Here is an 18040-nt window from a genome sequence, read left to right on the forward strand (position 1 = left end):
AAAAAAAAAAAAAAAAAAAAAAAAAAGAAAGGAGGAAGGGAAATAGGACATAGAGAAAAGCTGGTTATCTTTATTGAGAATGACTTTGGAAATAAATTGTTATGTTCTACTCTATTTTTCTTCCTTAATGTCAGATTGTCAGCTGCTCTTCTTTCCTCATCTGAGAGTGATGAGCAATACTGGGAAGTCCTTAACAAACATTTCATGAACGAACGAACTGGTGGGATGCTCGACTTGAACTGGAACCACAAGTTAGAAATCCCTATGAGACGCACTGCGTTCTTAAACTAGGACAGTGACAGTGACTGAGCCTCAAGAAACAAAACCAAAGGGAAGTCAACGAACACAGGAAAATTAGTTCATATAGGTGACAAGTCACATATGCTCTATAAAACTGAACCTTAATTTTGAAATCCCAAATTAAAATAGTATTCAGTCAATCTGATGAGGAAAATGAACATTTATTTTAAATTTAAGTCTGCCCCGCCTCCCCACAAAAAAACCAGACATCCTTAACTTCAACGTAACCATGCGGTTTCTTTGACAATAGATTACAGTTAGCCATAAATCAAATCGCAACTGAACCTCGTTCTGAAGATTTTCTACCTTCAATCAAGATACCTTATGTACTACTGCCATCTACAGTAAGAAAAGCCAAGAGAGCATCTATACTCTGAAAAGAAAGAATCTATATAACTATAAAGTGTTCTATTAAAGGATTTCATTATTTGACAAAATTTTCATTTTCACGGTAAGAAACATGCAATTTTTAACCATGTTAAAATAATCGTGAGATTATCTTATATAAAAAACCAGATACCTTTTTTTTCTTTTTAAACTTTTTATTTTGTATTGGAATACAGCTGATTAACAATGTTGTGATAGTTTCAGGTGCACAGCAAAGGGACTCAGCCATGCATATACATGTACCCATTCTCCCCCAAACTCCCCTCCCATAAAACCAGATACCTTTAAGAAAAGAGCAAGTATCCCAAAGTGAAACAGTTACTGCTAAACTAGCTTCTAGAAACACAGAGAACAACTTTTTCTTGAGGCCTTCTGAAATTTCTAGCTACCATGAAGATGTGGCTTCCAAAGGGACATGTAAAATTTAAAGGGCAAGTCGAGAAAGACAACTGTAAGAAGGAAACAGGTGAGGTTTCATTTAAGAATTTTCTAACAAAAAATTTTTTTAAATCATGGATGAGAGATTGAATGTGAGGGAACAACATTCAAAAGAGACAAGCGAGAGGAGAGAGAGCGGCTCTCGCTGGGGTTCCACGATATATTAGGAAATCAAAAAGAAAACTCTGATTCCTGCCTAGGGACTAAAAACTACAAAAAGCACCTCAGAATTCGGAAGACAAATGAAGGTCTTGGGCTGGCCCGTTTCAAAGGAGAGGCTGAAATCTCTCTGTCTGACCTTTGCTTTGCTGATTCTGAGGTTTGCAGTAATTGGGTACGTCCTATACAGGACTACTTACCACTGTCAGAACTGAAGTGTGTAAAGGCTTACATGTACATTAGTTTAAACTGACAATGGGAAGAACAATTATGTTTCTAAAAGAGGAATTCAAACTTCAGCCATAGCAGCATCACTGAAATACCAAGAGGAAACAGTCTTTCAAAATAGAAGAGTACTGTAAGAGTCGAAGTCAAGAAAGTTCACATCTGTTTGTTTAATTTTGATGTTTATATAAACCGCATGTCAAAACACCGACTTTCAAGTCAGGTGTATAATCTCATTTGCACCTCCTGTAGTGGCTGGGGAGGGGCAAATGCTTAGCAAACGTTTGAAAATATACCCTGAACTACCTTGAAATGCAGATATTCACCTGAGCTTAAGTTTCTAAGAGGCTTGGAGCTAGATTACATTCTTCTCATAGTTACAGCCATTGCGCAACATCTTTAGCTCGGATTCTGCAGATGATTAACAGTCCTCAAGGGATCAAGAAAAATGTTGTGTCTAGAATGGCTTAAGATCTCAAAGACTTTCTGAAGCCATTCAGAATGTTAAAAGAGACTTTTGTCTAAATAATTGTGCATTTAACATAGGCCACAGTACCGCACATTACAAACAAAATTTATGCTTATTGCTTTATAGATAAGAAGATGTAAACACTGACAATGAAGAGTTACTGTTCAAATGTTTACATACTTTTGCTAATGGTGGGTGAGGCCATTTAAATTAGGTATAGTTTTTAGATTAGCTGCATGCAACTCTGTTTATAAATAAGGCTTTCTTAAAAGTGCTATATACTTTAAGCTCTAGCATAATTAATGGAATACCTTCAGAGAAACAGTTAAATACTTTCCATTTTAATTCATTATTTCTACTGCTAAAGATTAAAATGAACTGGTGAGTTGTTTCTTCCTAAATGTCCTTTCATCAAAGAGTTTCAAATTAGTAGCTCCAAATATAGATTAACCGTTGGGTCATACTCAATTTATATGATATTCAATTTATATGAGATTACACGGTTTAGTGCAGTAAAGGCTATTTTACAAGAAAAAGAAAAAGGAGAACATAAAACATAACAGATTTCAAACCAATTTAATCGAACAACTGAAAACAAGAGAAGCCTCATATAGGGAGCAAAAACCTTAATATTAACACATTCAGAATCCACAGATTCAAGTACGTGAACATTGAACATTGAAGAGTATAACGCCTTTGTTTTTCGTAAGACTAATCAGTTACACTCAGGTAAAAACAAAACTTTAAAAAATAAGTGACTGAGATAAGAAATTAACTGGAATATCTGACCAAGCGTCTTTGGTACAACTCTCCTTTGAGTAAGTCTTGCCTAAGCAAAGTTTCAAGTCCTAAGATATGATGATTTTCTTACCATTTGGGGTCCAACATTCACATTTATTGGTCCTAAGGTTTTCGGTAAAATCTTTGTTGGTGAGTTGGTGCTGGAAACTGGAAATGCAACAAATGAAACGTTACCTGAAATTATATCAAAACACTCGGTTAATGTTCTGCAATATCAAGGCCACCTTCTACCTATCTATGCATCCATGGTCCTAACCAGCTGTGCTTAAGTAATTTATAATTATCTTAATAAGGAAGTTAAGACCAAAGAGCCGTACTGAAAAGCCAACCAACTATTGCTTTGTTGTAGTGAGGACAATTAATTCTGCAGAACAGCACACCTGTAAAATAAATAGTTCAGTCTGTCTGACAACTACCGGACATTGGTTTTTTAGAGGAAAAGTTGGCTTTTTAGAGGAAAGTTGGTTTATCTGACAACTACTGGACATTAAGTTGGTTTTTTAGAGGAAAAAACATTTTGAGAGTTCATAATGCACATCATAGTTTATATCAGAGTTGAGAATTCCAGTTAGATCTTTATTAGAAATCATAGAACAAAAATAAATGCATGAAGTATAACATGAAATAAAATAAGTATCTGTTAGAATTTCTTTACAGTATAACGTTTTATACTAAATGCTAACATGCTTTCAAAATGTTGAGTTGGCAGTGTTCTGAGATTTTATCACAGTGGAGAAATAAATGATGCCACCTAGTTTCTGATGGTGGAAGCTATGAGATCTGTATAGTGTTTTCAAGTGATTTCAACCATTTAAATTTCAAATTAAGGTAGCAAAATGCCTTCCCCCCAAATGAAAAGCCAACCAATAATTTTCTGAACTACCATGTCAACTACTTAAGTTCTCTGGACAAACTTCAGTTTACCAATGTTCCTCTTAGAAGATAAGAGTGTAATCCAATATAACAAAGGAGATCACACAGGAAGTGCGTGAAAGAGGGTCAATATTGAAACTGTGGGGAAAAAACAACATTTAAGAGCAGGACCAGAAATGCACCTCCTTCTCACTCTCCCTCCCCCTTCCTGAGCTCCCCCAAAGCTTGCCCAACTCCTGAATGCCCTTCTCTTATCTCCTAACTCTCAGTAGGTCTCCTGCAGTAAGGAACTCAGGCCACCAGGCTCTTCTTCCTCAACCTGGGAACTTACCGGCACCCTCACATATTTTTATTTCTCTCTGAGTGGAAGATTCTCATATAAATTACTTCTTTCATGTCTGCTCTGCACTTCCTGTCTTCTCAGGGAACTCACGCATCAATTATTTACTCTGTCTTCTGAGTTTTCAACTACACCACCGGTTCCTTCCCTCAGCGTCTCTCTCTGCCCATCTGCCTTGTATTATTTCCCCTCAAATTCTACATTTCAAAATCAAATTCTTTATCTTTCTCATGCCCACTCAGCAAATCTGCTTCTCCTTCTTGGTATAGACCATCGTGCACCCAGTGACCCGAACCAGAAACCATCAACCCCTCCTTATTCAACCAACTACCACATCCTTCTTGTTACCTTCTTACCCTGGTTCCTTTATATTGCCGGTGCTTGTTTAACCTGGAACTTTATCAAATCTGGTTTGAAAACAGTTACTCTCTAATGCAGAGGTTCACAACCCTGGCTGTGCAATGGAATTATCTAGGAAGCCATAAAAAACGCCAGTGCCTGGGTCTTACCCCCAGAGCTTCTGATATAATTGAACTGGAGTCAACCGGGGCACCAGACTGTTAAAGTTCTCCAGATAGTTCCAAGGTGCAGCCAGTGCTGAGCCCCACCTCCCCGACTGGGTATCCTACCTCAAACAGCTTTCCTACCCCTCTGCACATCTGTGACAAACCAGTCTTTCCATGGATGAAACTGTGCTGGACACTCCCCTATTTAAGGCCTTCAGAGATTCCATGACACTTCCTAAATGCCTCTCAGACTCCTCACATGACACACAAGCTCCCGTTTGGAGATCTCACCCCGCCTCCCTTCCCAGTTTCATCTTCAGCTACTCTGTCCACATGCACCCTAGGCTCCCATCAGATTATATACTTTGCAGTTCCAGGAAGGCCCCAGATCAACCACTCCAGCTTTGATGCACACTCTTCCTTCTGCTGGGAAGTCTCTCTCTACTGGGACAAGGCCTACCTTCCAGCACTTCAAAATGGTTCTCCTTACCATTTTCTGAGAAATCACCATGTTCCAGGGTCTGCTCTAGAGGCTTCCTATATATACATCATCTCATTAATGCTTAGGAGAACAGTGAGACATATATTACTGATGACTCCATTTTATACATGAAATTAACACGGAGTGAGGTTAAACAGTCTGTACAAGGTCCCACAGGCAGTAAAGGGCCATAGCTCCACCTCTGAAGCTTCTGTTCTCTGTGTCACCTCCCCCTTATTAGGCATCTCCAGCCTCTAGGGTCTAGGTCTTGGATGCCCTTCTTCTGGCTTTTCATAAAACCTATTATTATTTACTTGTAATTCTACTATAAGTAGGCTATGTTGTCAGCTTTGTATCCTAGCACCTGGTTTAGTCCCTGGCCCCAAAGAGGTACAGGAAACAATAAAAACTGTTCGATTTGCACAGATTGGAGCTATTACCTTTCCTAATCTGGATGCCATGCTTCCTGTAATGTAGCCTAAATTGTATCTTTTGTTACTTTTTAACAGGTGAAATAAATTTAAACACCAGGTCCTTTGTTTATTGTTTTTAAACATGACTGACCAACTGGTACTAGCAAATAGTTTCCTTTCTCTGTAACTGTGCCACTGATCTTTTATACAACATGCCTCTACGTTATCAAATACGGTTTGATATTTATAACTCAAATACGGTTATTCACCTGTTTAAGAATTCACTTAACTGGAGAATACTAATTTATAATTCCAGAGGGAGGAACAGGTCTGTAATTGATAGACATGTGCCATAAACTCAGTCCTAGACAGGAGGGGAAACACCACCGATCCATGTGAGGAAGAATCCAGCCATGATAAAGTCTGGCTCTCAGATGGTTTTTTTTTTTTTTTTTTGCGGTACGTGGGCCTCTCACTGTTGTGGCCTCTCCTGTTGCGGAGCACAGGCTCCGGACGCGCAGGCTCAGCGGCCATGGCTCACGGGCCCAGCCACTCCGCGGCATGTGGGATCTTCCCGGACCGGAGCACGAACCCGCATCCCCTGCATCGGCAGGCGGACTCTCAACCACTGCACCACCAGGGAAGTCCTCAGATGGTTTTTTAAAATGACCTTAAGGCTGCTGAATGTTTAAGATGAGATCATCTGTGATACACCATATTAGAAACAAAAGCCAAAAACTTACAAAAAACAGTGAAGCAAGAAACATACAAAAAAAAAAAAAAAAAGATAGTTAAGGTTAGGGAATAACCCTAAATTGAAACTTAACAGTAAAGACAAACTAAGAATATAAAACTTAGGTCAAAAACAGAAACAAGAGGGACTTCCCTGGGTGGAACAGTGGTTAAGAATCCGCCTGCCAATGCAGGGGACACGGGTTCCAGCCCTGGTCTGGGGAGATCCCAAATGCCGCAGAGCGACTAAGTCCGTGCGCCACAGCTACTAAGCCTGCACTCTAGAGGCCACTCTTCACAAGAGAAGCCACCGCAATGAGAAGCCCACGCACTGCAACTGAAGAGTAGCCCCTGCTCGCCACAACTAGAGAAAGCCTGCGCACAGCAACGAAGACCCAACGCAGCCATAAATCAATCAATCAATAAATTAATTTTTAAAAAATTAAATAAAAAAAAGGGCTTCCCTGGTGGTGCAGTAGTTAAGAATCCGCCTGCCAATGCAGGGGACATGGGTTCGAGCCCTGGTCCAGGAAGATCCCACATGCCACAGAGCAACTCAGCCCGTGCACCACAACTACTGAAGCCTGTGTGCTCTAGAGCCCACGTGCTGCAACTGCTGAGCACGAGTATTGCCCGTGCTCTGCAACAAGAGAAGCCACCACGATGACAAGCCTGCGCACTGCAACGAAGAGTAGCCCCCGCTCGCCACAACTAGAGAAAGCCTGCGTGCAGCAACGAAGACCCAACGCAACCAAAAATAAATAAATAAATAAATTTAAATCTTAAAAAAAAATAGAAAAACCTCGTTAAAGCCAGATCTGTCATGGCAGTTAATATCAAAGAATTTAGATGGAACTTAATAAACCTAAAAAATTGATTCTAAAGTGTTTCTGGAAGAGTAAAGACAGAGAACAGCCAAGAAAATTTTGAAAAAAGGAATAATGGGGAAGAGAGGAACTGTAGCCTCGCAGATTTCAGAATTATTACATAGCTAAAGGGACTGAAATCATGTGACACTGGCTAAGATGCAGACAAAGAAATTGACAAAACAGAAGTTAAAGTCCAAAATTTACTTCATTTATACATGAAAATTTTATATATGGTAAATAGCTTTTCAAATGAATGGAGAAAGGGTAGATTACTTAAGAAATGTTGAGACAAGAAACTGTCCATTTGGATAAAAAAAATCTTAGATTTCTCATCTTTCACAAAAATAAATCCCAGAAAGACCAAATGCTTAAATATAAAAATTAAACAGTCCAAGCATGTTACAGAATTCAGAAATCTTAAGTGAAAACAGACTGACAGATTTGACTACCTAAAAATAAATATTTTCTAAACAGCAAAAGACCCAATACACTTAAGACAAATCTCAGACTTGGTAAACAAATTTGCACAGGAATAGATGCTTAATTTTAAAAATAAAAAAATCACACACACAAAAAGAAACTTTTTAATGTACCAGATTGGTAAAGATTAAGAAGTCTGATAATGTCCTGAGTTGGTGAAGATGTGGCAAAATGGGTGCATTTAAAAAATATTTAGGGAATTCCCTGGTGGGTCCAGTGGTTAAGACTCCCTGCTTCCACTGCAGGGGGGGCACGGGTTCGATCCCTGGTCGGGGAACTAAGATCCCACATGCTGTGCAGTGTGGCCAAAAATTTTAAAAATAAAAACATAAAAGATAAAAAAAATATTTACTTGGCACCTACTGTATGCCAAGTACTAATGATAAGTGCTACGGATACTCAGGGCAAGTGAACTGTCCACTGCAGTCAAGGGGCTAACACTATTGGAGAGCCTTTCTGGATGGCAGTCCAACAGTGTAATTAGAGAGGAGTTTGAGGATTGTGTGTTAGAGTATAAATTTTTAAGTAAGGGCTTTATAAGCAATTATACACATTTTAAAGGCTCTTTCTACCTCAACAAATAATCTTTCAACTGCCCTCTGCTGCCTAAGGGGCAAGGTGATCCCTGGCCTCTGCAACAACGTCTCAGTTAATAATGGGTATACCCTCTGACCGGCAATTCCTCCGCAGGATGTGTACCCTAATAATCTAAGAAGATGAGAACAATTACACATGTCCTAGGACTGCAGCACTGTGGATAAAAGCAAAACCCTGGAAACAATTTAAATGTTTAAACATCTTCAGTACATGCATATGATGGGATATTATAAAGTCCCTAAAAACGTTACAAGTATGTATTGCCATGGAAGAATGTTCCCATTATAAGAGAGGATGATTAAATGGTATGATTCCATTTACCTTAAAAACTACATATACACATAAGTTTACATACGCATAAAGAGTCTGGTAAGATAATAATAGAGGTTAGCTCTGGGTGAGTAGTATGGAGAAGTGTTTTACTTTGTTTTATACTTTATTACTAATAAAGTTTTATGAGCATGCATGCACCTGTTTTATAATGGGAAAAGCTATTGCCATTCTGAAGGAAAAAAAAGACAGTGACAGAGAATCAGCCACAGCTGCTGAAACAAGGTGACGATCTATAAATGAAGTATCTGTGTTTTAGAATTAGCAAAAGTGAAATCTGTTTTAGAAGCGGTTAAAGGGGCTCTGCTGGGATTTCAGTAATTGTAATATCCAGAAACAATAGCCACGTATTTAGACACAGTTTGCTTTCATTGAATCAACTAGGTTCAGCAGCAGAAATATAATTTTTTGGACTCAAAAGGATATTTAAATAGGTTATAAACATCCAGTCTCCTGAAATTTCAGCCACATTAGGAATAAACCAAACCAAGTCTAAACAATTTTTCTTAAGTACCTGGCCTTAATTCATAGCTCCGTGGCAACAGGGTCCTGACACTGTCCAAAAGCCAATGCCTGACACTTGATATATTTATTAAAAACAAAACTTTAAAGACCTGCCTGGATTTTGGTGCTGGCAGCTCCCTGAATTAACTAAAATGAGATCGATCACCTAGGAAAGGGGCTAAGAAAAGCTAACACTTACGCCAAACCCTGCACAGGCACAAAATTTCGGCTCAAATTTTATTTCGATCTCTTGAGTAACTGGAATCCTTCTGTTTTGCATTAGAATTGTCCAGACACCAAAGATTTCTTTCACTCATAATCCTTTGGGGGGTTTCAGTTATAGTTAATCACCTTCAATATGTCCAATTAAAATGAAAAATTCAGTCAAATAATTGTGGTTTGTCTACATGAAGCCAACATAAATTATTTTTCACAGTACTAACCTGCTGGGGGAAAGATTATTTTTGGCCTGAATAAGCTTTGGGGAAGATCTTCACCCAAGCCTATATCACATTCTCCCAGAAGAACCTAATTAGTAACTTATTATAGGAAAGAATATGCTTATTTTATGGGTTTCTAAATACCTCAAATCAGAAGTAGTGTATATCCCATGTATACAGGGTCCAAACTTCACAGGACAAGGTAAACTTACAACCCTAAATATAAGTTTAAAAATGACCTACACTGGGCTTCCCTGGTGGTGCAGTGGTTAGGAATCCGCCTGCCAATGCAGGGGACACGGGTTCGAGCCCTGGTCTAGGAAGGTCCCACATGCCGCAGAGCAACTAAGCCTGTGCGCCACAACTACTGAGCCTGCGCTCTAGAGCCCGTGAGCCACAACTACTGAGGCCCACGTGCCTAGAGCCTGTGCTGCACGGCAGGAGAAGCCACTGCATTAATAAGCCCGCGCACCACAACAAAGAGGGGCCCCCACTCACCGCAACTAGAGAAAGCCTGCGCACAGCAACGAAGACCCAACGCAGCCAAAAATAAATAAATAAAATAAATTTATTTGAAAAAAAAATGACCTACATTGTGGTGGTGTATGTATGTGTTTGTCAAACTCGGAGAACTCTAGGCTAAAAAGGGTTAATTTTACCATATACATGTAAAATATACCTTAATTTAAAAAATGGGAAAAAGTGACCTAGGCAACTTCATTATTTATTAGCAAGAAGCTAATTACAGATTATACAATCCTCTTGCTTTTCCTCTTCTGTTACCTTCTGCTATCTACTTTTTAAATTTATTTTATAAACAGGTAGTTCATGGATTTGTCTAAATTACATCCCTCCAGCTACCTTCTCTTTTGAAAACTTCCTGCATCATCACAATCTCTCCCCTTCTGCTGGGTCATTCTTACCAGCACATAAACATGCATTTTTTCTTTCATCTTAAAAACAAAACACAAAACAACTTTTATTAACCATACACAGCTCTCCAGCCACCAACTCTTTTCTGTTGCGCTCTACAGCAAAACTCATAAAATCTGTCAACATCTGCTGTGTCCACTTCTCCACTCTGTTTTCTTTAACCCACTCCCATTCCCGCCCCTCAGCTTCACTGAAACAGCTCTTGCCAAGATCACCTCCACGTTGCTAAATCCAATGGTCAATTCTCAGTTTTCAACTTAACCTTAACCTACCAGCCGTATCTGATACTTTTTAAAAACACACCTTCTGGGTTTCCCTGGTGGCGCAGTCGTTGAGAGCCCGCCTGCCGATGCAAGAGACGCGGGTTCGTGCCCTGGTCCAGGAGGATCCCGCGTGCCGCGGAGCGGCGGAGCGGCTGGGCCCGTGAGCCATGGCCGCTGAGCCTGCGCGTCCGGAGCCTGTGCTCCGCAGCGGGAGAGGCCACAGCAGTGAGAGGCCCGCGTACCGCAAAAAAAAATAAACAAAAACACACCTTCTTTTCAAACACTCTCCACTTGGCATCCAAACCTCCGTTCTCTCTTGGTTCTCCTCCAAACCCACTGGTTTCTCCTTCTCAGTCTTGGTGGCTGGATCCTCCTCTCTAAAACCATTCGGGAGCCCCTTACATCGGTCCTCCGACTATTCTCTGTCAACTCTTCCTCACTAGGTGGTCTGACAGCTCCCATGTATATTTCTCCAGATTAAACCTCTCGCCCAAACTTCAGATTCATGTATCCAACTGTCATTTCAAATATCTCCATTTTGATGTTTAACAGGCATCTCACACTTAACATTCTCAAAATATAATTCCTGACTGTTCCCCATCCCACCCAGAAACCTCCTTCTCCCATCTCTCTCTTCATCTCATTAAATGTCAACTCCATTCTTCAACTGTTTAGACCAAAAGAGATCACTGTTGACCTTCTCTTATAGCCTACATACAATCCATTAATAAATCCTATCGGTCCTATCTTTAAAAAATGTATCCTGAATAGAAAACAAACTAGTGGTTGCCAGTGGGGAGGAAGGAGAGGGACAATATAGGGGTGGGGGAGTGCAAGGCAGAAATTATTGGGTGTAAGATAGGCTCAAGGGTGTATCGTACAACACAGGGAACATAGCTAATGTTTTGTAGTATCTGTTCATGGAAAGTAACCTTTAAAAATTGCATATTGGGGCTTTCCTGGTGGCGCAGTGGTTGAGAAGCTGCCTGCCAATGCAGGGGACATGGGTTCGAGCCCTGATCTGGGGAGATCCCACATGCCACGGAGCAACTAGGCCCGTGAGCCACAACTACTGAGCCTACGCATCTGGAGCTTGTGCTCCGCAACAAGAGAGGCCGCAACACTGAGAGGTCCGCGCACTGCGATGAAGAGTAGCCCCCACTCGCCGCAACTGGAGAAAGCCATCGCACATAAACGAAGACCCAACACAGCCAAAAATAAATAAATAAATTTATTATTTTTTTAAATTGTATATACTAAAAAAAAAAGGTAGATGGCCAATGTAAAGAAAACAAAAACAAAAAACCAACCCCAAACAATCTATGTAGCAAGAGGTGGCTGTGTCAGAACATTGCTGGTTTACATTTATGATGGTGGTCCTTATTTTAAATTTTTACTTAGTCCTTTGCTATACGTCTGTATCCATACCCATAATAAAAATGATTTAATGTTTACAAAAAATAAAATAAAATGTTATCTGGAATATAACCACTTCTCATCCACTCCACTGCTACCACTATGATCCAAGTCACCATTTCTAGACTGAATTATTGCAATATCTTCCTGATTCATCCACCTGTCCTGCATTAGGCCCACCTCACCCCACAAAACTACTCCCAAGCCTTCCGATACAGTAGTCACTAGATCAGAGGCTGTAAAGCACGACTTTAGTAGTTAGTACAACTGAGGACGTAATTTCTAAACGTATTTAATTTTAACGAATTTAAATTTAAAAATTGAAGCAGTATAAAATATTCTCCCATTAAAAACAGCATTACTGTTTTGCTAGTACTACGTTTCACCTCAATTGTTGAAAATTTAACATCTAAACAGAAATGTGCTCTAAGTGTAAAATACAGATTTCCAAGGCTAAGTAATCAAAACCTAACTCTCTAAAAATTTGATTACATGTTCAATGATAATGTTTCGGATATTGGATTAAATAAAATCTATCATTCAAATTAATTTTACCTGTTTCTTTTTACCTTTTTAAATGTGGCTACTAGAAAATTTTAAATTATGCGACTTCCGTTATCCTACTGAACAGCACTGCTGTTCACAGCGGTCAGAGTGACCCTGCTTTGTGGAGTAATTCTCTTTCAGCTCTCCAGTGGGCTTTGCATCTCAGTCTGTGTGATGGTTTACAGAGCCCTGTGTCACCGGACCCCTCCTTTCTGACCTCATCAAATCTCTCCCTTCAATCCACTACATTCACCCAGGCCTCTTTGCTGTTCCTCAAACCATGACGAGCAAATTTCTACCTCATGGCCTTTGTCCTTAAAAGTTTCCTCTGCCAGTAACTTTCTTCCCGCAGATATCTACATGCCTTATTCCCCAGCTTCCTTGAAGACTGTGCTCAGCTGTCAGTGTATCAGAGATGGCTGATCACCCTACATCAGCACTTCTTCACTTACTATGACTTTCCACCAGAGTACTTATCTGTACATGATGTACTGCAAATTTATATTTACTTGCTTATAATCATATAAGCACCCACTCTCAGAATGTTAAGTTCTGTAAGAACAGGGGATTCGTTATCTTATTCACTGCTGTATCTCCAGCACCTAGCACAGTGCCTGGGACATAGCATAGTTCAACAAATATTTGCTGGATGGATGAATGAATGAATGAATGCACAAATACACGAATGTCTGCATGGAAGCATGTGATACAAATTCCGGAGACAGGAGTATACAGTTAAACTAAGCCTCTTCTCGTCCCCGACCACCACCTAACCATTCCCTTCCCTAGTGACAGCTACTGGTGCCAGTTCATATATAACCTTTCAGAAATACTCTAGGCATATACAAACATATATGCAATACATATCCTTTTCTCCTTACACATATGGTTTGCATATCAGTTTGCATGTTGCTTTTTTACCACTTAACAATACTATACCTATTTTAGATGTCTTTCCATACTACGTACATACATATGTAATTCTGCTTCAGTATTTACTTCGTTAGCTATGTAATACTTCTTTTTATGGCTCTAGCAGCTTATCTGAGTCCCTTAATAATGGAAAGCTTTTAGTGTTACAAACATGATTAACAGTAAAATCTTTTATTACTACAAATAATATTGCAATGACTACACATATGTCTTTACACACATTGGTTGTACCAACTGGCTGTACCAATTCACCCTCTGTTCAGAAATGTATGAAATGTATTCATTTCCACATATCCTTTCCAACTCAGTGTGTTATCAAACTTTATTGTTGTCAATCTTTAGGCTAAAAATAGTATCTCACGTTGATTTTATTTTGGTTTTATTATTATGAATAAGACTGACGTGTTTCGTTTAAAACTCATCTAAATTTTCCTTCCTGAGAATTATGACCAACTTTCTATTGGCTGTTGATGATTTGCTTTATTGGTTGACCCTCTTTAAATATCGAAGGAATAAGAGTATTCTTTGTTATACCTGCTGAAAATATTTTTCCCCGTTTGACATTTGTCTTTGGCTTTTATATACGATTTTCTTTCCACATTTTAAAAGAATGCTGTCCATCTCATAGTTCTTTCCTTTTATGACTTTAGTGCCATTAAAAAGGTCTGTGAGTCTGTTTAAATATAAAAATAAAGGAGGTCGGAGTAACTGCAAAGTTTATTTATTTATCTTCGCTTCCCACCCTGGAGCTGCACGTTATACATGGGTGTGCTATGTTTTACTCATCTTACAGGTTTGGTGTTTCCAGTTGGATATGCTGTTCTTTGAATTTAATTAGCATTCCTTACATACTAAAGACTGTATTAAACATCCCCCATGTTTTCTCATAATCCTTCGATGCCTTCATTTTAAATTTTACATCCTTGACCATCTGGAATTTATTTGATGTGAGAAGCGAATGATCCAATTTATTTTTCCTAAATGGCTACTTTTAATGAGTAATCTACTCCCCCTCCCCCACGCTAACATGAAAGTCTACCTTATTGACTTTCTCTTTGCTCCACTGATCTGCCTACTTATGTGACAGTATCACGTGCTTCACTTCATTCACAATTAACATTTCAAACAGAGAATAAGGAGACTCAGAAAAAGAAAAGTGTCAAGCATCCCTTTCCTTCCCACACTACCTTTTAATTATTTGTTAATGACTGTTAATGACTGTCATGGACTGATGACTATCCATCAGTTTCAAATACAGTACGAATGAGGTCAAGTCCCAGGTCGGTTCTGGAATAGGCCCATTCATTTTGCAAAGAGCAAAGATTCCACAACCTTCAGACTATATTTCTAATTTCAGCCAGCCATCTAGAAAGCAACATATGTCACTGAAGAGAGAGTAAAGTAGGCGGAACAATATGACGGCTCAGGGGATATCTATCACCTTTATTTGAAAAATAACTCAGGCCCAATAGATCAACAGCACTATCTTCATAAATGAAACCCATATTAATTGCTCATAATTAATTTGAAAAGACAACATATCCAACTGGAAACAGCAAATCTGTAAGATAGTAAAATACAGCACATCCATGTATAAGGTGCATGTCAGGAATGGGAACTGAAGGTAAATAAACCTTGCAGTCACCGTGACTTCATTCGGTTTTGTTTAAATATACTCAAATTTTTTTTTCTTTTAGTTTTCATTCTATTTAGAGGTTAGCTACTATAATGTGCATTACCTATATGCACCCTATAACACTGTTATGTTCTATTTTGTTGCATCTGTACTCAATCATGTTCACCAAAGTTGCCAAGATTAAATCCAAAGGCCACCATCCATTACTAAACTCTTTAACGTGGGTGACGATAATATCACTGCAAATGGTCAGGGTGAGAAACAGAAGATAAAAGTTCATAATATCTCCAAAGTATAATGGTTAAAGTGACCTCTAGAACCTCCCTCTCTGTATGTGGTTCCAAAATGGAAATCAAGTATCCTTAACGCATAGATAAAGACAGAAGATCTGAAATGCACATTCCTACATATCACAGGCATGGAAGCCAAAGCCGGGATGTTTTTGCAGCTGTCAGAGCACAGGACTTCTGTGATTTCCCCCCAGTGGACCACCTCACCAGAATCTTTCCAAAGAACCACAGAAAGGATCCCTGAAATGACCATAACAAAAAACAGTTCTACAGCCCTCAGGGTATACTCCTAATGGGTCAATAAATCTTTTACGTCAGTCTTTCCTACATACTTTCCCTAGAGGAGCAAGTCTTTTCTCTTGGCTTCCATAAGCATTTTTACTTGGAGGACACCTTTTAAAACAATTAGCTAGCTCCCTCTTTCTCTGGTATCCAGAACCATAAATGCCCCAGATTCTTCAACTTGAAAGGAGAAAAACATTTCTTTTCCATCTTCCTACATGTCAGGATTTAAACAGGGCTTCTTCATTTCTTAGATGAACTCCTTAATTCAAGCTCTAGTATCTGGAATATTATAACTGTTTTCATTTAGTTCATCAAACCTCAAAGCTAAAAGGTCTTAGGAATCATTTAGTCCATTCTCACTGGGTTTCTCTTGTAGGACCCTTCCCTTTCAATACTCTGTCGATATCCATCCAAAAACATGCATCTCATCTACAGGCTGGATCCTACTGCTTCTTCACTGGCTTCTCTATCTTTATATAAAACATGTCCTTTTGTCCTTTTTCTATTTGCCCTGCTCAGACAAGGACCATCTTTTAATTCTTGATTTTCTCATTTCTCTTCCACCTCCTTAATTAGAATTTCCCAGTTTTGGACACTCTATCTTCTGATTAATAATTGAATGAGTTCACCATATGGCCTCAAACAACTTGGTTCTTCCACGCCTTCCCAGTAATTCTTACCAAATGTGCTTAGACATAGGATACAAAGGGGGTGAACAAAAGTGGGAGAGGGCAGTGTCCCTCTTATTCAAAATACGTATTTCTGGGTTCCACTAAACACCTAAAGAAACCAGGTGGGAATGCATATTTTAAACAAGTGCCTCAGAAGATGATTAGGATCAAGCAGGACTGGGACAAGCTGCTGCAAGTGCCCCTTTCCTCTCTGTTCAAATTAAGGAAGTAATGGAGTCTAAGTAGACTTTCTACTACACTTACCTCTATTTTCATTTTAAAAAGAGAAGGGGCCAAGCGACCCTTATATTATTATCATCATCATCATTTTTGTCTCTTGTTCTTAAATGCTGTATCTTTTCAATGTTTAGCCTATTTTCAACCACTACTTTTAGCACCATCACCACAGCCAACACACTTGCCAGATGGCACACAGACGCTGTCCGCATGCCTAGAAAAAGAGTGTGAACAGAAAGCAGCACATTTTATCTGGTACCAAGAGCCACTGAATGGCTAGAGGAGATCAACGCAGCTGGGCGCAACCACAAGGGTTGGAACTGATGAGCATTACAACACCCAAAGGCACTGAATTGGAAATCACTCTCAAGAAGAAGCCCACTACCCTCTGAGACGGTACCCTGCCCCAGACAGTGTTAACAAATAAATCATTTTAAATTTACAGTCAAGAGAAGCTATTTTTCTAGTATTTACAAAAGGTGGTAATGACTACAGACAGATCCAGAGTTTAAAAGGTGCGTTCTTAAAATAAATTTAAAACTTTAGGACACAAATTCAAAAAGACCAAAGACCACCCATGAATCAGAATTTCAAAGGCAGTTCTTTTCCTTAGCAAATAAGAAAAGGGATCATTATATTCCATAGGTCATGCTAAGTAGCTCATTCAAAATTGCATTGTTACCAACTTCGTATTTCAATAATATGTTCCACTGAGAGCTATTACTGAAGCTACATTTAAACCATACTGTCAAGAGCAGGAAATCTTAGACACCAGTATCAACAAACGCTTTTGTACTAAAATCCTGCCCATTAAAAGATTCTGCTAGGGCTTCCCTGGTGGCACAGTGGTTGAGAGTCTGCCTGCCGATGCAGGGGATGCGGGTTCATGCCCCGGTCCGGGAGGATCCCACATGCCACGGAGAGGCTGGGCCCGTGAGCCATGGCCGCTATTATAAATAAGTTCTACTGGGTCTACTTGGCAAACAGTAAGTGCTCAGGTAGAAGTCTCTTCATCTTTCTGTCAGAGAAATTGCCAAGAGAGCTGCCAAACTTTGCAAGAGAGAGCCAAATGCCGAAAACAAAGCCCCCTACTGATATCTCCAGCTTTGGAGTCAAGACCCAAAAGTTCACTTGAAAACTGGTTGCTTAAAACTTGGTAGAAAGGAAGAATGCTATTACACCATCGGTTCCTGGAGCCACTTGCAAAACAGAGTTAGCTCATAATACACTTAAGGCACAACACTCATACCTGCTCCTAAACAATGGCGTAAAAGGTTTTCTTTTCAGAAAAATGTAGGTGTCTGGCAAATCTTCCGACTTCCACACCAGAAATGAGAGATTTCTAGGTCACCGTCAATAGTTTCTAACTGCATTAAAATATGTAAGGCAGAGAGAACGTCTACATCGGTCACTCTCTGGGTATTCTGAATTGGAGAAAAATGAATAGGGAAGGCTCAGATTGCCCCAGACATCAATTTTTGCTAAA

At 39.4% G+C, this 18040-nt stretch overlaps 1 protein-coding gene across 11 annotated transcripts in view; it reads right to left on the minus strand.

Annotated features, from left to right (window-relative positions):
- TFDP2 (transcription factor Dp-2) overlaps positions 1–18040 on the minus strand; it is a 157366-nt gene that overhangs the window by 47873 nt on the left and 91453 nt on the right. For 7 of the 11 annotated variants that reach the window (XM_024769154.1, XM_024769149.1, XM_024769153.1 and 4 more), the window contains one exon: positions 2850–2953. In XM_024769154.1, the coding sequence (XP_024624922.1) occupies positions 2850–2953 (104 nt within the window). The remainder of the gene's footprint in view (positions 1–2849; positions 2954–18040) is intronic. The other 4 variants (XM_024769150.1, XM_024769155.1, XM_024769157.1 and 1 more) reach the window with 1 other exon arrangement.

This window comes from Neophocaena asiaeorientalis, unplaced genomic scaffold, assembly GCF_003031525.2.
Source record: "Neophocaena asiaeorientalis asiaeorientalis breed wild unplaced genomic scaffold, Neophocaena_asiaeorientalis_V1.1 scaffold118, whole genome shotgun sequence".
Classification (NCBI taxonomy): domain Eukaryota; kingdom Metazoa; phylum Chordata; class Mammalia; order Artiodactyla; family Phocoenidae; genus Neophocaena; species Neophocaena asiaeorientalis.